The 21,157-nt window shown below is 34.1% G+C and overlaps 3 protein-coding genes across 3 annotated transcripts; 2 read left to right on the top strand and 1 right to left on the bottom strand.

The window, feature by feature from the left end:
• On the top strand, positions 1 to 9,597 carry LOC123916481. Its single transcript, XM_045967950.1, has 18 exons — positions 1 to 585; positions 964 to 1,103; positions 2,045 to 2,142; positions 2,274 to 2,458; positions 2,813 to 3,478; positions 3,569 to 3,717; positions 3,828 to 4,043; positions 4,184 to 4,333; positions 4,505 to 5,438; positions 5,902 to 6,050; positions 6,147 to 6,365; positions 6,772 to 6,921; positions 7,020 to 7,140; positions 7,247 to 7,894; positions 8,007 to 8,155; positions 8,274 to 8,492; positions 8,710 to 8,859; positions 9,156 to 9,597. The coding sequence occupies exons 1-18, from the start codon at positions 435 to 437 to the stop codon at positions 9,504 to 9,506; spliced, it is 4,845 nt and encodes a 1,614-aa protein (XP_045823906.1). The 5' UTR covers positions 1 to 434; the 3' UTR covers positions 9,507 to 9,597.
• Positions 9,598 to 9,857: 260 nt separating this feature from the next.
• Positions 9,858 to 16,870, top strand: LOC123918979. The gene is made up of 11 exons (XM_045971192.1): positions 9,858 to 10,251; positions 11,386 to 12,360; positions 12,744 to 12,971; positions 13,381 to 13,610; positions 13,713 to 14,006; positions 14,145 to 14,249; positions 14,428 to 14,553; positions 14,635 to 14,871; positions 15,193 to 15,373; positions 15,455 to 15,574; positions 16,093 to 16,870. Exons 1-11 carry the CDS (start codon positions 10,234 to 10,236, stop codon positions 16,579 to 16,581), a joined length of 3,003 nt encoding a protein of 1,000 aa, XP_045827148.1. The 5' UTR covers positions 9,858 to 10,233; the 3' UTR covers positions 16,582 to 16,870.
• Positions 16,871 to 17,779: 909 nt separating this feature from the next.
• LOC123916931 (protein FAR1-RELATED SEQUENCE 5-like) lies at positions 17,780 to 20,733 on the bottom strand. The gene is made up of 2 exons (XM_045968522.1): positions 19,828 to 20,733; positions 17,780 to 19,381 (listed from the first exon to the last, which is right to left on the bottom strand). The coding sequence occupies exons 1-2, from the start codon at positions 20,711 to 20,713 to the stop codon at positions 17,808 to 17,810; spliced, it is 2,460 nt and encodes an 819-aa protein (XP_045824478.1). The 5' UTR covers positions 20,714 to 20,733; the 3' UTR covers positions 17,780 to 17,807.
• Positions 20,734 to 21,157: the final 424 nt, after the last annotated feature.

Raw genomic sequence — 21,157 nt, 5'->3', positions numbered from 1 at the left:
GTAATCCTGCATACAATATAACCCTGCATGTAGCTGTAATAGTAGTACCTTGTAAACTCAGGCTACTAAGTATTTTCATTACATAACCAAGAAATGCTTTATTTCCATCGATAGCTTCTACCTTGTTCTATGTCTATGATGACAACAACATAAGAGATAATGGTTTTTAAAATAGTATTATAACAAGCTTAGATTTTTTCAAAAGCATCATAACAAGACTAGCTATTTTGAAATTAATGGAACATTTACTTAGGATACCTATTAAGAACAAGAAATATTATCTTGACATATGTTAATATTGTTTTTTACATTTCTCTCTTATAACAAGACTAATGTTTTGATATGTGAGACTCTAGTGTTTCTTCTTATGTTTAAATTCCCTGGATTATTTTTTTACCACATAGTGTTACCAAGAGGTTGAGCCAGAATCAATTATGGCCAATACTGAACCAAAACATGTGGTTGTGATACAAGATGCATCTAAACTAAATTTTAAAGTATTTTCTTGGGTTATAAATGGATTATCACTCAAACCAGCAGATAAGGTCACCCTATTTGCAATCCTGTATCAGGTTTACAATCCTAGTAAGTAATTTTCTATAGAATTGAAGATTTTAAGAATTTTTTGTATATATAGCACCAACACTTCAGATTGAAGTCAGTGTTCGGTGTAAGACATGTGTACACTGACACGACACAGACACATGTAGTACTAGTTACATTCAATTATTTTATTTTTTTTCAAATTATTACTAATGTCAACATCATCATGTCATGGTCATATATGGTATTTGTTTATGTGCTTTGATTCTTGCTATGTCATGAATTGTTCATGCATATTGTCTAGGAAGAAAAATTGAAAATTGGAAAAGATAAAGATTTAGTATTGTGTTGAGTAATTAAGATATTAATTTCACTAATCAATCATTTTCTCTGTTTATGATTCAACCAATTCCTTTATAGTGGGGTATAAAAGCACATTAGACAATGGACTAGTTGGAGTAAACCAAAGGATGATTGAGGAAGAACTTGCAAGGAAGAAGGAAGAGTATCTGAACCATGAAGAGCTTGCAAGGATTGCTAAATTGTATGAATCAAATGAGGTAATATATCATATGGAACCATCATCAAGCATGGCATGTTGGAAGGTGATATATATGCATGGACTCTAATACAAACACCTTTCGCTGCTAATATCATTAAATAAAATATGAATATCATTTATAAAATATCTAAATTGAGAATCAAAATTTATGCGTCTAAATGACCTATTTGTTTCATTAAAAAATAAATCTAATACAAATTTAGCTTCTTCAAAAAAAAGATATGATAACCTTTCACCTTCATTAATCCAGTTGCTACTAAAAAGTTAAAAATTATGCAAGCAAATTTATTGTCTTTAACTCCGTCATTGATAATCGTTACTCAGACACATCATTAACTCCTGCAGATGTGTTCAAGGACTGTGTAAAGTGTGTCAAACTAAAGGAAAAATTAATTTTTGGACATTACGTGTGTCGTACCATTTTCAATCACAGACACGCCTAATTTTAGAGGTGCTTAGCCATATACCTACTGCATATTGCAAAGATCAGAAGAGATTATCTAAAGAAAGGGATTTCTGACATTTTCCCCACAGTTTCTCGTTTAGCTTTCATGTTCCTATCACTTAAATTTCAGTTTCTCTTTTAGCTATCAACTAGCTTTATTAAAGCTATAAGCTAACTTATCTGCTACCGGCTAGCATATAGCTTATTTCTACCAAACAAAGCCTTAATAGGCACAACGCAAAACAAATAATCTGCATATTTCTTGTGTTATAAAAAAGCTTATAAGACTACCAACTATAGTACATAAAATGGCAATGAATGAAAATGAATCAAAGATGGAAACTATTCTTTTGGCTATGCTATTAATATGTTACAATGTATCAGTATTTTTCCTAAAAAGAGAGAATCATCAATGAAAAATATTACTATCTGTGTTCTTAAACCTTATATGTTTTACTAATATGCAATTATGGAATTGTGCATGATATTTTCAGGTTGCATTTAAGATACAGTTGTATGCAGGAACTTCGCCGAAAAATTTTGCTATAGAAGGAGCTAAAAACCTAAAGGCAACATGGGTTATAATTGACAGGTTAGACAAAATCAGCTAATAATGTAATTTTTCTCTTTTAATGTGTTGTTTAAATGTAAAAATGTAAAATCAAACACCTTTGTTAGAACAATTCTTTAAATAGGACTTAAAAGAATGCACCTTGTTTACAGGCAAATGAAAAAATATGAGGAGTTTTTCCTGCAGAAGCTTTCTTGTGGTATATCTAGAATATTGGGTAAAACTCGCATCGAACGCCTAAGAGGACCTATTCAACTCGCTGTTGAAATACCATGCAACAGCGATCATCCTTCTGCCGACAGTTTACCAGAAAGTCTAGGTGGAGATGTCCCCAAGAGTGAGTACTAGAACTCTTTAAGATCTTTGTAAAAGCTCTTCTTTTTTTTGACTTAAACTAGGTATCATCACGCAACTACAGAGGCTAATTTCTCGAGTCTTGTAGGACCCAAATGGGCGGCAAACTCTCCATAGGAGTTTTAACGCTGCTGCATGCCTAACAGCCTAAGAGTTTTAAAAGATCTTTTTAATTAAGATCCTTATATCTAGTTTTAATTAAGACCTTTTTAAAAGTACTATTTGATCTAGCTTCTTCTTTTAAGGAGAAGAAAAAGGCAAAAATAAGTCAGGCCAAACATGGATCTTAAGCATCCAATATTATAAACTTACAACTGATAAGAAAATTTAATGATAGGTCCAATCAATGTCGAAGGGGTGAGTCAGATTCATTGCAGGCTCGATAACGTTGAGGGGTGCTCAACATTCAGTCCTAACATTAATGAAAAAAAATGCGAGACAAGTACTGATCATGCTAGCATGGATGAAACTGATATAAACAGAAACCAAATCATCGACAAAATAGAAGGAGATAAGCAATGCCAAGATCAAGAACATAATGAAAAAGTATCCCATGAGGATGATAGTGACACAACACTTGTGACTAACAATGATCAAACAAAAGATCTTCATATGAGCAAAACTCAAACAAGAAATGGCTCAGTGTCTTCTATGTGCTATGTTTGCAAAACTAGAAGACCTAATATTGAATGGCAAAGGGATTTTACTTATGAAGAGATTGAATCAGCAACAGATGGATTTTCATTGAAGAATTGTCTCTCTGAAAGTGGAAATCCATTCTCCACTTTCAAAGGCAAGCTAGAGGGAGAGGTGAAAATAGTAGTTAAGCAGCATGAAATAACAAACATTCAAGTAAGAGAAAAAATGAAGTCAGAAGTCCAAAACATTCTCAAAGCTAGACATAACAATGTGGTCATGCTATTAGGTTCATCTACGAAAGACCGTTTCATGTTGATTGTATATGAGCATGCATGCAATGGTTCACTTGACATGTATCTATCAAGTAAGATATATGGTTCAATAGTTCATGTTATGTAGAATTTGATACATTTGAATATACGACTCATTCGATAGTTCAAGTTGCATTATGCAGGTGAAAGATGCAGACCATTGGCCTGGAGTGAAAGGCTGAGAGTGGCAATGGGCCTTTGCAGAGGTCTAAAGTACTTACATGATAATGACATTATTCATGGAAATTTAAAACCAAGCAATATTCTTCTAACACATGAATTCAAAGCACTGGTATTTAACCTTAACAGCTATGTTGAATAATATTATACATTTTCAATATGAATATAAATTTTATCATTTTATTGAACTAACTATATTCAAAATGATAAACATATATTTAGCTTGGAGATTTTGACCTTGGAAAAAAACTCGAACCGAAGAAGTCCTTCAATAATAAAAGCATAGGGAATTCTGAATACATAGCACCAGAGTATCTGGAGAAGGGGAAACTATCGACTAAAACAGATGTATACTCGTTCGGTGTGGTGATTTTAGAGTTGATTACAGGCCGCAAAGCCGCAGATAAAATATCCGGAGAGAAAAGACTAGTTGGATGGGTAAGAAACACATGACAAAACTTTCACTTATTCTGAGAAAAGGTTTTATATATTTTGTGATCAATGGATACATATTCTTCATTTTGTTGCTTATGAGCTCCAGAAAATTTGATATCATTTTCTTTCTTTTTACCTTTCAGGCAAAGCCTCTTCTAGAAGGTAAGAAATATTCGGAGTTGGTGGATCCTATAATAAGCAGAGCATATGAAGAAGACCAACTTCATTGGTTGGTACAAGTAGTGTCAAAATGTCTCAAAAAGAAGCCTAAGGAAAGATATTCAATGAATATGGTAAGTCCTAAGTTCATGTGGTAATTAAATGCAGAAAGAAACATAGTCTTACGCGTTTCATTACCTCAAAGTTCAAACTGCAGAAAGAAGGGATAGTATAGCATCTAATACCTATTTATACACTAAATATTATATCATTTACATCACAAGTATACATTTGTGAACTTTCAGGTTGTTTCGGCATTACAAGGCATATCTGATAGCGAACAATTTACAGAAGTCTCAACTTCACCAACATCAGATTCTAGAATTGTGTTTGATACCAATGGTTCACAAGTTGCATTACAAGGAATGTCAGACAGCAAACAGTGCGACATGACGGAGGACTCTCTTCCAGTTGCATCAAATTCAATATTTGTGTCGGACGTAAGTGATTCACAAGGTAACAAAGAAGTATGTCCAAAAGAATCTGATTGCCAAAGTCAGAAAGTTAAGCAGATAGAGCCCTTTTCCTTTGAGGAAGAAAATAGGCCCCAAATTTTGGACTCAAAAAGCATGATAACAAATCACCTGAGTGAATTTGAAGAAAATCTGAAGAGAAAATGCAATGAGAAGGGAATTTCAACACAAGAAGTTAGTATTAACCACATGATTGGTAAGGATCAGGAAGAGAAGAGCTCTATTCAAGTGAAAAGAGGCTTAAGACCAGTACCTATTAGTGGAATTTTACTTCAAACACAACCGCAGAGTAGCTTCAATGAGAATTTACATGATGAACATCAAGATGAAATCATTTTAGAGAAATCAAAATCATCTGCATGCTCTATTTGCAAAAGTAAACGACCGAAAATCACAAGGATGAAAGACTTTACTTATGATGATCTCCTAGAAGCTACTAAAGGATTTTCAGTTGAGAACTCTCTATCAGAAAGTGAAAATGGACCTACTTTCAAAGGGTTGCTAGAGAGTAAAATGAAAATAGTTGTTAAGATACATCAAATTACTAGGTCTCAAGAAGAGAATATATTCAGGTCAGAAATCCAGTTGTTCAATAATGTTAGACACAAAAATGTGCTCATGCTGTTGGGATTATGTACAGAGAAAAGTCAATTGATGATTGTGTATGAACATTTATGCAATGGTTCTCTTGACCATTACCTTTCAAGTAAGCAGCACTAGTACATTTCCTGTCACTTCTTATCTACAAATGAAGTCTAAGCACACAAGACATCAGACACGACACTGACACGTCAACAACTTCAATAATTTGAGAAAATGAATATATTGAATGTAACCACATGAGTTGGTGTCTGATACCAACACGTGTCAGACACTGGACACGCCTTCAATCTGAAACACATGTCAGTGTCCGATACCAACACGTGTCAGACACCGGACACACCTTCTTATCTACAAATGAAGTCTAAGCACACTAGACATGACACTGACACATCAACAACTTTAATAATTTGAGAAAATGAATTTATTGAATGTAACCACATGAGTTGGTGTTGTGTCAGTATCCGATGCCAACACGCATCAGACACTGGACACAACATCAATTTGAAGTGTCGGTGCTCAGAACTTGCATGAATTTACTGATTAAAGAACTTAAAAACATTATGCAGGGGGAAGTTTCCAGTCATTGACATGGAAGGAAAGAATGAAAATATCAATAGGTACTGCAAGAGGTTTAAAATACCTACATGGGAATAACATAATTCATGGAAATTTAAAAGCAAGTAACATTCTTCTAACACATGACTTTGAACCACTGGTACATATTTCTTGAATCTTGGTGGATTTGATGCATTTTTCTCACTGTCTAATTTTCAGAAATTAAACTTCTATTTTCATCTATGTATATCTTTAGATTGGAGATTTCGGCTTCAGAAAAACGAAGGTTGAACAGAAGAAGTCCTACAAAGATAAAAGTGCAAAAGATTTTGGATACACAGCACCCGAGTATACGGAGAATGGGAAATTATCAGCTAAGATAGACGTGTACTCCTTTGGAGTGGTTCTTTTAGAGCTGATAACCGGCCGGAGGGTAACGGACAAATTACCAGGAGGCAAAAGCCTTGTTGGATGGGTAAGACATATGCTAACACTTTCATATATCATCATGCAAATGAATAATGTATGATTTCCCAAAAGGTGTCTTTGGATATCTGAAACAAACTATGCCTATAATCTTTCGCTCTAGCTATTTTCCTAACTAACTAACAAACTATTCCAACTAACTAGCTAAGGGGTTTACCTAACACTTGTTTGTCTATCAATGCAGCACTGTTTTCACCTCCCATTTTTGTTCATTGATGTTTTATATTGTATAGGCTATAGAGTCATGTAAAAGCAAAACTTCGGCAACTTAACGTTTATAATAAATTGCATATACAATTCATTATTTGGTTTTGGAATTTTGGTGTTTACATTTTAACTTTTTGCTTATGTGCCTCACACGCCTAGTTTTTTCTTCGTATTTTTTCTACTCCTAGGCAAAGCCACTACTGGGAGGAAAGAAGTATGCACAGTTAGTGGATTCAAAAATCAGTAACTCCTATGAACAAGAACAACTTCAATGGTTAGTCCAAGTAACAGAAAAATGTCTCAAAAAGAATCCTAAGGAAAGATATTCAATGAATATGGTAAGTCCTAACATAGTCTTAACTCGTTTCATTGCCTCAAAGAACAGATGTAAATTTCTATAAGTTACATATGGTGGCTAATTGGTGGATTGTTTCAGGTTATGTCTGCATTACAAGGCATCTCAGAATCAGATGACAGTTGTCTAATAGAAGATTCTTCTTCAGAAACCTCGTATTTACCAAATGATCAGCCGGTCGTGCCCACGATTAGTTCACAAGGTAATTTAGGAAAAATACTTGTTAAGTTCAATTTCTGCTATAGTTGCTTCTTTATTATATTTTATCCTTAAGAAGGCAAAGGGACTTAACAATAACTAAATGATAGGTGAAATGATGGTTGATTTGGTAAGCCGGGAAACAAAACGGATTGACACAAACACATACAAGGAAGAGACAAGCTTCAAAACAGAAACTACAACTAATGACATGATTGAAAATTTCAAGGAAAATCAACAAAATAAAGAAAGCTTCCACATGGAAGAAAAAGAGGTAGAGAAAAAACCGGAAGATATCCGACAAAAGATTATCCAGGACATAAAACAAATGCAAGACAGCTGTAATGATACAGGTTTTTGGAATGAGAATCAAGACAAAACAATTTTGGAGAATATTTCAAAGTCTACTTTATGCTCAATCTGCAAAAGTAGACGCCCGAATAATGAGTGGCAAAGGAAAATTACTTATGAAGAACTTCAAGCTGCTACAGAAGGATTTTCAATAAAGTATTCTCTATCTGAAGGTGAATATGGACCTGCCTTCAAAGGTTTGTTAGATAATAAGCTGAAAATAGCTATTAAGAAAATTCAAGTCACAAGCTTACAGGAAGAGAAGGAGTTTATGTCAGAAGTTCAGTTGCTCATAAATACAAGACATGAAAACATGATCATGCTTCTAGGTTCATGTATACGACAAAATCAATTGCTGGTCGTATATGAGTATGCATGCAACGGTTCGCTTGACCAGTACTTATCAAGTAAGGATAAATCTGTGAAAGTAAAACTTTGAACTCGTTATTATAAACGAGGTCTGAACGCAAAGTACATAGACTTTAAGTTAATACAAAACAAAATTTCTGAATAATGTAGGGCAAAGTGGTAGATTGTTGACTTGGAGAGAAAGGATGAAAATTGCAATAGGTGTATCAAGAGGCCTGAAGTATCTTCATGAGAATAACATAATACATGGAAGAGTAAAACCAAGTAACATTCTTCTGAATCATGACTATAAACCATTGGTAATTTTCTTGAACCTTAAAATCAAGAAGCTATTTTTATATTAAGCTAACTTTCAATATGAAGAGGCTAGTTTTCTGATATCTTGACAAACTAACTATTTGTTCATATATCCTTTAGCTCGGAGATTTTGTGTTCAGAAAAGACGGACGTGAATTGAAGAATAGCTGCAAGGATAAAAGTGTTTTGAATTGTGGATATACTGCACCAGAGTGTAAGGAGAGTGGAAAACTATCAGCAAAAGCAGATGTATACTCTTTTGGAGTAGTTCTTTTAGAGTTGATCACAGGCTCGATGGTTTCAGATAAGATGCATGGACAGAAATGTCTTATTGAATGGGTAAGAACCGTAAAACGATTTCCTTTAAAATTTGAGTTGGGTCTAATTCAACCCTACAAAACTGACTTAAAGTGAGAGATACCTTCCATGTATAAACCCATTTTTACGCCATATACTTTAACATTAAAAGGGTATTTCTTATAAATTTTAAAACCTTGTAGTAATTTCATACTCATACTTATTTCATTGATTATGTGTTTTGCGCAAAACATTTCAGGCAAGGCCACTTCTTGGAGGAAGGGAGTACTTACAGTTGATGGATCCCGAAATCAGCAGCTCATATGAAGAAGAAGAACTTGCTGCATTAGTCCTAATAACAGAAAAGTGTCTCAGAAAGAATCTCAAGGAAAGGTTTACAATGAATATGGTAAGATAAGTCATTGCATGTGTGTGTTTGAGTCCCGATTAAGGCATCATCATGATTCTAAATTGCGGTTGGAATTATTTCCACCAACCTTCATATTGCAATAAAAAGTGCGCACAACTGCAATTGTAATGTCACTGCTAAAAGACCTCTAAAACTTTTATATTGCAGCCACAATTGCGGTTATGGACCGCAATTTAGAAATATGAGCATCATATCATCTAATAAAAAAGTCTATATGAAAGTAAATTATTAATGAAAGATCATTCTACTGATATTATGAGCTTTATACATCGCAGGTGGTCTCTTTAATGCCGTATGTGGTTGATAGCAATAACATTTACGTAATTGAAGACTCTTCATCAAATTCAGATGAAGTATATTGCTATTCAGATGAAACAAATTCAGAAGAAGAAGATTTAGGCACAAAAATTGGTGAAGAAAGAGAGAACAACAAGACATGTAGAAAAGAGAATGAAACAAAATTTGATGAAGAGAGTGACTGGTACAAAACTAGAGGCAAAAAATGTAAGGAAACACAAGAGAAAGAAAGATGTGAATCTTATGGTGGAGCTAAAGACTTTTTTCTAGATGGAGCTCAAGAATATATAGCATGTGAAGAATTTTTTAGCTTTTGTAATTCAGTTTAAGTATTTCAATTTGAAATTTAGATTTATCTACTGAAAGTTCCTCCATATTCTATTGAAAGTTCAATATTATCTACTGAAACAGCCCTTTTCATTGGTAATATCTTACCATGATATTCTTTTCTTTCTTTTTTTTTTTGGCATAAATCACGTATCATCTACATGAAACTGCAGAGACATCTCTCAAGTCTTGTGCGACCTAAATGGGCGGCAAATTGTCCCTAAGAGTTTTAACGCCGCTGCATGCTCAAGTCAAGGATCGAAACCCCAGGACTTTGGTTAAGCTAGAACCCGCATCAACTCATCTAAGCGTTCATCGGTATCTTTCTATGATATTGTGAAGAGGGGTCCGGTTATTATACATAAACAAATACTTATGCACGCTGCATAAGTCCAGCCCACTAGCCGAGCCCAACACGCCTAGCCCAACCCATTCCTTCCTACAACGGCTTCCCACTAACGACGTTAACTCCAAAAGTAACGGTTATCTCGCAACTAACATTTTTCTGTCCAAAACCAACAACAATCGTTCATCATCACCATCGCCGGAATCAACATCATCACCGGAAGCTACATTCATCATCACCGTCACTGAAATCTACAATCATTTCCATCAGAGTTCACTCCTTCATCATCACTGTCACCGAAATCAATCTTCAAACCCAAATACTGTTGATTTCTTACACGCAAGTAAAGGATCATCATCAACGATTCACTTCCAAAAAGCAAAATGAAGAAAACGACACAGGTTTGAACTTCCCTAATGCTTTTGCAAGTGTAACTGTTAGTTGGAAAATGCTTTTGTTTTGTTTGGAAAGAAATTGCATTGGTGTAACCTAGATTCCAATTTGGGGAAAATCATAATCTGAAATGGTTATGGTTTTGTTTAGTTTGGTTGTTTTGAAAAAGAATTGATGAAACTAAAAGTAGAGATGATTTTGTTTAGTTTGGTTGTTTTGAAAAAGAATTGATCAGTGTCTCTTTGTGATAATTGGTTGCTTTGAAAAAGTATAATTGTACACTTTTAGTGTATCTGAAACCAAAGTAGCCCTCTTGTGGTTTCCATGAAAGAATTCTTACTAGTTTATGTAGTGATATGAGAAAAGTAGAGATGGTTTTGTTTAGTTTGGTTGTTTTGAAAAAGAATTGATCAGTGTCTCTTTGTGATAATTGGTTGCTTTGATAAGGTATAATTGTACACTTTTAGTGTATCTGAAACCAAAGTAGCCCTCTTATGGTTTACATGAAAGAATTCTTACTAGTTTATGTAGTGATATGAAAAAATAGAGATGGTTTTGTTTAGTTTGGTTGTTTTGAAAAAGAATTGATCAGTGTCTCTTTGTGATAATTGGTTGCTTTGAAAAAGTATAATTGTACACTTTTAGTGTATCTGAAACCAAAGTAGCCCTCTTGTGGTTTCCATGAAAGAATTCTTACTAGTTTATGTAGTGATATGAAAAAAGTAGAGATGGTTTTGTTTAGTTTGGTTGTTTTGAAGAAGAATTGATCAGTGTCTCTTTGTGATAATTGGTTGCTTTGAAAAAGTATAATTGTACACTTTTAGTGTATCTGAAACCAAAGTAGCCCTCTTGTGGTTTCCATGAGAGAATTTTTACTAGTTTATGTAGTGATATGAAAAAAGTAGAGATGGTTTTGTTTAGTTTGGTTGTTTTGAAGAAGAATTGATCAGTGTCTCTTTGTGATAATTGGTTGCTTTGAAAAAGTATAATTGTACACTTTTAGTGTATCTGAAACCAAAGTAGCCCTCTTGTGGTTTCCATGAGAGAATTTTTACTAGTTTATGTAGTGATATGAAAAAAGTAGAGAATTTAACTTATTATCTGCCATGTGAAACCATACTTACTAGTTTCCTTTGATCCAGGTGAAAAAATCAAAGAACGTACAGGAATTGCCATCCTTCAGTATCGGGCTGACACCGTCAGATGAGGATAAAAGGAATGACACCGATTCATCATCCAGTGGTGGTCAAAAAATTAAGCGAAAAACAGGAGCTGCAAAAGGTAATGAAAAGAAGAATAAAAAAAAGAAGGAACATAAAAAGGGTGATGAAAGCATTGCTTCTCGTGGTCGTAATAAGAAACCACAAATAGAGGCACAAGATTCCGATGAGACAAGTTCGGATGATGAAAATGAAAGGAATGGTAAGAAAGTTTCTTGTGCTGTTGAAAATGTGAAACAAGATATGGTAAAGAAAGATTCTGATGCAGATGCAAGACTGAGACATAAGATGAGTGTACCTAAGGTCTATGACCTTATGCATTCAGTACATGTCAAAAAAAGGAGAGACGAAATAATTGACCAACTAAACAACTGTGGCTTTGGAGGGATGCTACATATCTGTAACTGGATAAGGATCCACACCTTTTTTATCGATTGGGTTGTCAGAAGATTTGAAAAGGAACATATGTGGATAAGATTGAGCGATACGGAGGTCCTAGAGTTGAAAGAGGATGATGTGCATAGAGTCTATGAACTTCCAATGGCTGGAAAGAAGATAGACACTAATCTTTGCTCTGATGGAGCAATTAGAAGGCTAAGGAAGGAATTGGGATTGACTGGAGATTATTCTCCAGTTGTGAAGGTTGCTGAATTAGAAAGGATACTGAAGACTACAGAAAAACCTAAAACATGGGTGAAGGGTATAATTTGTTTCATCATTCATAACATTTTGTGCCCGACTAATAAAGGCAATGTGTCACTGCAGTATGCAGATATTTTAGAAGATCCAGCCGGTGTATCTTCATATAACTGGTGCTCACATGTTCTAGACTATATGAAAAAAGGCCTGCAATCTCCAGGAGTTTTAAATCCATTAGCAGATTTCCACTTCCTAATGGTAATGATGTCCACTCAATGATTTGAATTAAAAGTCAATTTTACAAACACATACTTATTCATATTTTATCCAACACAATCTTATAACTGAAACCATGAGTGTGGTTTAATGGTTTCTCTAGTTTTATATCTGTAACCAAAATAGTCCTCTTATGATTTCCAATAAATATTCATATTTCATATCTCATTTATGTCTTTTATTCTTAATACAATCAACACATACTTGTCACATGCATATTTATTCATTTACTTTTGAGCATGTCTTTCATTTGAGCAATATTTATACAATCAACACATACTTGCCTTCATTCCTATATGTCTATTCCTTTTGAATTGAATGTGTCATGTTTCCCAATTTGAGGCAATATTAACTAATTGTTGCAGATTAACTACATGGATAAAATGGGGAAACGAAGCCCATTTTTGACGGGCAAATACAAGCGGCCATCCCTTCGTGATTGGGATGTCAAGGCGGCAAACCAGGAACTTGCCAAGATCCATGATATCATGGGGCTTGAAAATGGATTGACAGCCGGGGTAACAAGTCTGTACAGACCCGCAGAAGGTCCGCTTGTACTGTGTTTTGATGCAGACACATGCCCACTGTCTAAGGTAAATGTTATTGCTCTTATGTTTGGATTATTTAGTTTAAGTTTTTATCGATATTTGTATACCAAATCCTATTTAATGGTGGAAATCGTGAATTATCGATACTCATGTACCGTCTTTTCTTTTCGAATCCTAATTTAACATAAACTTATTATAACTGAGACCAGAAGTGTGTCTTAATGGTTTCACTTGTGTTGTGTCTGAAACCACAATAGCCCTCTTATGGTTTCCAACAAAATATTCATATTAAATTTAACATAAAATATTATAACTGCAACATAAAGTGTGTCTTAATGGTTTCACTTGTGTTGTGTCTGAAACCAAAATAGCCCTCTTATGGTTGCCAACAAAATATTCATATTAAATTTAACATAAAAATTATAACTGAAACCATAAGTGATTGTCCTTGCAGGCAGAAATGTATCTTAATCACTGTAGGTCTTGTATAAATATCTATACTAGATCCGCAACAACATTGGAACGACGAATAGCTGAGGCAACTGTCGGAACTTCTGGGAAAAAAGATGCAGTCCCAGAAGAAACAAAAACTGACAAGGACAATCCAATGGAAGCCCAGGCTGAAACTGAAAAGAATAACAGTTCCAATAAAGACAATGATGCAGACAAGCACAATGATGAAGGGTACTGCATTTAGTCAATATCGCTTTGTCAAAAATCAATGTTGAAGCATTAGTTTAACTTTTTTATGTCAAGTGCTAAAACAAATCACATCAATGGTTTCAGGTTGAATAATGACAATGATGCAGAAGATGAGATCAATGCCAAAAGCATTGATGAAGATGACAATGATGAAAAGGATGAGATCAATGCCGTGATAATTGATGAGGATGACAATGATGAAGATGAGATCATTACCAAGATGATTGATGATTCAGTTAAGGCAGCAACCAAAATCATTGATGATTCAGTGAAGCTGACAATGACACCGGAAACAAACAATGTTGGACTCACATTAACACAGGAAACTATCATCAAGTTTCCGGAGTTTTTTGATGGGGCTGAAGCTTCAAACGCAGGGTAAGCAATGAATATGTATGATGTCTCTATTTAAAGGAAACATATTAGTTTAACATCTTAAACAATAACTTTAAAAGTGTTTGCCAATAGTTTTGATATGTGATTTCTGACAAACAAAATGATGTTTAATGGTTTCAGGTTCGATAAAAATCATTCAGTGTCACAAGGAACAGATTCAGTTACACAGGAAACTATCTCCAAGTTTCCAGAATTGTTTGATGGGGCTGAAGCTTCATATGCAGAGTAAAAATGAATATATATGATGTCTTTTAATGGTTTTTATTTGTGATTCTTATAATAACTTTGAAGATATTTAAAGGCAATATATTAATCTAACATCTTAAACCATAACTTTAAAAGCGTTTAGCAATGGTTTTGATATGCGATGTTTGAAAACTAAAATCATTTTTAATGGTTTCAGGTTGAATAACGATGATTTAGTGAAAAAAGATTCAGTGCCACAGGAAACAGATTCTGAGCTAGTGTTGGTACCACATGCGATGCATCAGGAGAACCCTACAAAATCTGACTCGAATGTAGTCATAAAGTAAGAATCAAACAGTGTGATAATTGTAATATTATTTGAATTTTGCAAAAATTAACACTATTATGTAATATTATTTCACAGTGCAATTCCATTAAAGTCAATACAGCCAGATGAAATAATTGACTTGGACAATGTCACTCCAAAGAAAAGAAAAAAGCATAATATGCTTTATTCTGATAATACATATCCTGAGCGTCGACGGGCGGTGAAGAAATCGAAATACCTTGCAAGCCCATATGATGACGCTGTCCACAAGTCTGCTGCAACGGAGTTGCAGAAAAAATTATCAACATATGCTTGGAACCCGGAGCTTGATGAGTAAGTGAAAATGGTTGTTTTATTTGGTTTTTAAGCTGTTGTTTTGAACAAAATTATTATCTTGGCTGTTTGTGAATTCAAAACCATTTTTCGCAATGAATGGTTTCCAAGAAGTTTCCCTACAGTAGTAAAAAGTTGAACATGATATTTCTCAATTATTAGTATTCTTAAATGGGTGAAACCATTACTAATATTAAATGGTTTCAAGATGTTATACACTGAAACCATTGGTAATTGGTAAATGGTTTCAAGATCTTTGCTTAAGATTGTTCTAGTAGTTTGTTTGCTTATCCTAAATACTTATACTTAATTATTGTATAGGGATCACATTATGTACTGCTCAGACAACAAGGCTCATTTGTATTCTCTACAAAGGGCTGACTTCTGGACCCTTCAAAAAGATGAATGGGTATCATGCTTTGTCATAAACAGTTGGGTTAATTGTTTAAATTGGAATCAGCAGGACAACATGACAAGACTAGTGACACCATTGGTTAATTATGTATGTATTATATCCCTTTAATATTAACAATTTCAATACTTTTACATAATCTTATTGATTTTACTCATTTTATATAACCAGTTTGACATGGAAAGAATGCCTCCTGTAACTAAATCAATTGCGCACTGGAGATTCGTTGACAGACTGAAAAATTTTAAGTACATGGATTGGAAGGCCATTGACCCTACAAAGCTAGAATACGTAAGTAAATCAATTTTGTACTGTTTGGTTAATTTGTTAATACATTAAGTATAAATGCATAATCAGTAATCTGAATGTTGGGAGACCATCCTTTAGTAGGTTTCAACTAATGCTATTTCAATACAAGTGTATATATATAACTGAAACCATTTATCAAGAGTAATGGTTTCAGTGTGCAAATTAATGAAACCATTTATCAAGAATAATGGTTTCAGTGTAAAAATCCATCATAGGCTAATAACAATTTGACTTTTTTATGTATACATTGTTGAGTCTCTAACATGTGAGTTGGTGTATGAAGAAAGAATCTGACTTTCACATTGTTGAAAATCAGTAATCTACATAATCTATCATTGTTTCTGGATTTGTACACTGAAACCATTACTCTTGTAAAATGGTTTCATTAATTTGTAATATGTTTGATATGATGATTTAAGTATGATAAATTTAGTTTAGTAATATGATTTTAGACATCGTTTTATTTTAATTTTAATAATATGTTTGACATGATGGAACAGATCATGACACCAGCAATAGCTGGCAATCCAGGAAGCCATTATGTCTGCTTTGTCGTCAATTTTAAAAGCCACAAATTTGAATTCCTAAACAGCTTGACGGGGGGAGGAGAGAAATTGCAGTTACCAAATGGTGAACCTAGCTTATACAAACAGATGTTTGATGTTTGGCTGAATGAGGTGGAAGCATTTGTGACAGAATTATATAAGTTATGGAAAATCAAAATGCCTTTCCAATTCACCACATTCAATTGGGATACACCAAAGGTGCCTACTCAAGTTGATTCAGACAATTGTGGAGTGTTTTGCATGAAGTTTCTTGATGAATGGGGTGGTGAAATGCAATCTTTCAAAGGTTGGTCCAAACTTAGGAAACATGGGGACAATGGAAAGATTGCAAAAATTATGGATCTCCGCATTGATCTATGTTCAGCTATATTAACCAACTCTAGCAATTCCAGAAAAGAACAAGTCCTGAAGGATGCAACTTGATGGTTTTTTTTTTTGACAAAGAAGCAACTTGATGGTTAAGCACTACAATTTGTAAAATGGTTTGATGCTTCTCTGTAAAATGGTTAGAAACCATTAGTGGTATTAAATGGTTTCAAGCTGTTGGACAAAGAAACCATTTGGCAACAGGGTTTAGGATGTTTTAAACATTTTAATATTTGTTTACATAACATTTTAGTTTTAATGGATTTTACTTTGTATGGTAAAATGTAGTTGTTTATGTTGATGCTATGATTAACTTCTTATTTAAACTTTATGGTATCCGGAGCGTTGTCGACGAAGTAGATACACTTCTTATTTAAAACGTAATGATTCCAGCATTCAACTAATCAATCTCTGCGTTATTCGTACCATATAATATACACAAATGACAGTGTAGTTTGTAAACCATTCTGCCCAATGAATGGTTCCATACAGTTATCCTACAAAACCATTTGATGTACTTAATGGTTGCAGACAATTATTTGGAAGCTGTGATGTAATTTAGAGTATGTCATTGAGCAATATGAAACAAGCTAAGATTAATGGGTAAAAGTTAATTAGTGGAACGTCAAGTTTTTTTAAGATTAGTTTAAACAAGTGTGTTGAATAGACTCATTGATTCATTGAATTTGATTTATGAATCAAATAAGTCAAATTTGAGCTAAACTTAAATTATATATAGTTCAATTAGTTTGATTCACGAGTTAGCTCGATTATATATGTACTAGTGTATCAGACTGTATTCTTCCTCCTTGGGTGTGTCTTCTGTCTTAATTTATTTAATCTTCTTTGGCCTACGAAACCATTCTGCCCAATGAATGGTTCCAGACAGTTGGCCTACGAAACCATTTGATGTACTTAATGGTTGCAGACAACTATTAGCAATATAACCATTATATTAGGAAGCTGTGATGTAACTTACAGTATGTCATTGAACAATAAAATTTAAAAGTAACATAATAATCAAATATCTCTTAGCAATAAACTTATAGTATGGTTTCCAATAAAATATAGTCGATGGTTATTGAAACCATTTAGCAATAACAATGGTTTCGCTGTATAATATTGGGGAACCATTTGATGTACTTAATGGTTTCAGTGTAGTTAAAATATAGACGATGGTTATTATAATACCAACAAAAAAACATGAAATGACCAAGTACGTTTAATACAAGTCTAATGCTTCTGTAACAAAGTCTAATACAAAATTATAACATGTAAAAATATCAATCAGCAGACTCTTTCCCCTTTAAATCCTCAGCCCCTCTCTGTTTTCTCTTCCGGTGTATAAGCAATTTCTGGTGTTCTCTAGCCAATTCATAATCACTTTTAAGTCGTTTCTTTGATCTAATTGGATTTGGTCTTTTTTTGAACTTTGGACCAGTCGACTTTTGAGCATCAGATGCTTCACTGACAGCTGTTGTATTGCAAGACTTAGATGGCGTAACGGAAGATGACTTAGGTGGCGTCACGGAAGATTGAACTGTATGAATACCTTTCGAATTAAGCAACTCTTCTGCCTTTCTCCCAGCTTCAAGAACACCATTAAGAAAAATTTGAGAAGCCTCAGGATCTGCACAAACACGTGTACAAAGGTTAACTGTAACAGCACAAATTTGTTGATATCGTTGTGCTTGAGTCGCGCCTTCAGTGGCAACATTGATAGTAGATTTAACAGACTGACGCACATCTCTACACCAACGCTTTAACACATATTCTGCAGGTATTGTCTTCAAACCATGATATTGCACAGAACCACCTAAAAACTCCAATATTTTGAAAATATGTCGACACAAGAAACCCCTGTTCTCAAACATACGGCATGTGCAGCTAATACGTTTGGCCCTAATATCAATTGTCACAAGCCGTTCATCAAGTCGATCATGCTTTTCAAAGTTTGGGGAAAGGTTTTCAGCAACTTCTTCATCCAAAACATCACGGTTTGAAGGCCCATCATTACAAGCATCATCATAATTAACACCATCTACTTCCTCAGGTTCATCAACATGTACAATTGTAAAAACTTTGAAAACCTTATCAATTGCAGAAACTTGGGGTGTGACCTCTTCATAAAAGTATTTGAAAGAAAAATCATACTGCCTATGAATGAATGCAAAGCAAGTTGGGGTGTATTTGTTTACAACTGACCGCATCAGTTGACTGTTGGGATAATTGTTTTTTGCTCTAGTGTTTGCAGCCTTAAAGTCTAACTCAGTATGATTATCCCTCATTCTCTGGACCATAATATTAAAATGATTGAAGAATATAACAAGTGAATGATCAGGCTGCAGAAAATGACGGAGAAAGGCATTGAAGGACTCACTTAATTGAGTTGTTTTCAAACCAGCAGTAAAATGATTTTTGACCCAAGCTGAAGACCAATGCATACGATTCCTGTAAGTTTGAACAAGCCACTTAAAGTCTGCAGTTGGCCTTCCATCAAAACAGGTTTTCATCATCTGATCCCAATTGTAATCAAAATCTGATTCAGTCTCAACATGTGAAATCAAAATATTCAACTCATCAAAAAAAGCACTATTTGCACGAGACCCGAGATTCTTCTTTGCATTCTCTGCCATATGCCATGAGCAAAGTCCATGAAAAACACCTTCAAAAATATTTGGAACTGACTTCAACAATGCAGTCGCCTGATCCGTGTATATCGATTGTGGTTTTTTATTGGACATACATTTCAAAAATGTTGTAAACAACCAGTCAAAAGTTGCTGCAGTCTCGTCATACAACAGGGCAGCGCCAAATAACACACTTGTACGATGATTGTCAAAGCCCATGAATGCAGCTGAAATGTAAAAATGAACCAAATCAGAAAAAAAAAAAGCATATATCAAAGTTACAGTATAGCAAAACCATTAGAGTGGTCAAATGGTTTAAACATGTTATACAGTGAAACCATAACTGTGGCTAAATGGTTTACCAATGACCTACATTAGAAATTATAAGAAATATATAAGAAAAACACCTCTGATAACATCACAAGACTACAAATCTCATAAGGTACAAATTTGGTTAGATGAAAACAATGATGGAACTACTATTCATATGTTATTCTGCTAGAAACCATTAGAGTGGTCAAATGGTTTAAACATGTTATACAATGAAACCATAACTGTGGCTAAATGGTTTCAATAAGTTCAAATTACCTATACTATTCATGGCAACACAGTGCATAACATAATGATATCAAACCAGTAATTTCAAAACCTGATAGAAGTTCAAAAAACTAACCTAAAGGGCGATACTGATTATTGGTTCGGTAAGTTGTATCAAAGCTTATAACATCACCAAATAAGGCATAATCAAGCTGCATAATCCCATCTGCCCAAAAAATACTAGCTATATCTTCCGCAACATCAACTTGAATATCATAATAAAAGGATGGTTTCGACAAAGCTTCATTTCTAAAAAAATCTTGAATCACGGTTGCCTCACCAACTAGCATCTCTTTTTGCCGATTTGTCATCAGATAATTCTTTAAATCTGAAAATCGAAAAGGCAAGTTATCTGTTCCTCCAACTCCCTGACCCATGACTTCATAAGAAGTTCTCATCGACATCCCGGCTTTCGAATTTATTACAGCAAGCTGTCCTTGCACTTCATTGACTTGTCTGAATGATCTCAAGTAACATCCATGTTCCGGTTTATGTAACGGATGACAATGGGGCACATCCCATTTGTATATCTTAAAGACATTCAGAGTTTCATCCAACTTCAAAGATATGGCAGCTGTACAACCAACCCTTTCCTCAGGTTTTTCTTTTACTTTCTCAAATTCAACCACAACCGGACTCTCTGATTTTGGCTTGTTCTTCGGATCAAGCAAACTTCCTTTCTTGTAACCTTGTTTGTTACATCCATATCGTAGATAGTGTATTTTATCAGTTCGCTGATTCTGTGAATTGTTTCTTGATTTCAACAAAATCCGAATTGAAAACCCACTTTTAAGTGCATAATCACCATAAAATTTTTCAACCTCTTCAACCGATTTAAAAGCAAGATACTCCCAAGTTTCTTTTTTAGTAGGAGAGTAGCATTGCAAACTATCAGCAAGTGTGTCTGAACTATCAACAACAGGCATTTGGGCAATTCCAGATGAAGTTGATGTCAAATCCATTGAAAACAGAAACAATACCCTATAAACGACAATCATTTAACATTAAATTAACCACTGAAAACACCAAGCAAAGTAACATGCATGCAATAGTATACTTAAAATACCATTTACATACACAAGCGTTGTTCTTTAAACCATTGAACAGTCTTAATGGTTGTACTGTTGCACATCTGGAAACCATTTAACAATAATAATGGTTGCATTTAATTTAAATCAGATGACAATAATGATGATGATGCTGATAATGATACATTAGAATTAATCCACTAATATGAAGACATACAACCCAAAAATTCATCAACATTACAATTAATTGAATAATAGTAATATGCATCACCAATGACTAAAGCAGCAGTTCATTGCCCTGTATAGAAGCTTGCAAACATAGAGAATGTGATACCATACTCTAGTTACATGATTAAGCAGCAGTTTATGCTAAAAAAT

The sequence above is a fragment of the Trifolium pratense genome, linkage group LG3 (genome assembly GCF_020283565.1).
Source record: "Trifolium pratense cultivar HEN17-A07 linkage group LG3, ARS_RC_1.1, whole genome shotgun sequence".
NCBI lineage: Eukaryota > Viridiplantae > Streptophyta > Magnoliopsida > Fabales > Fabaceae > Trifolium > Trifolium pratense.
This window is presented reverse-complemented; position numbering and strand designations above follow the sequence as displayed.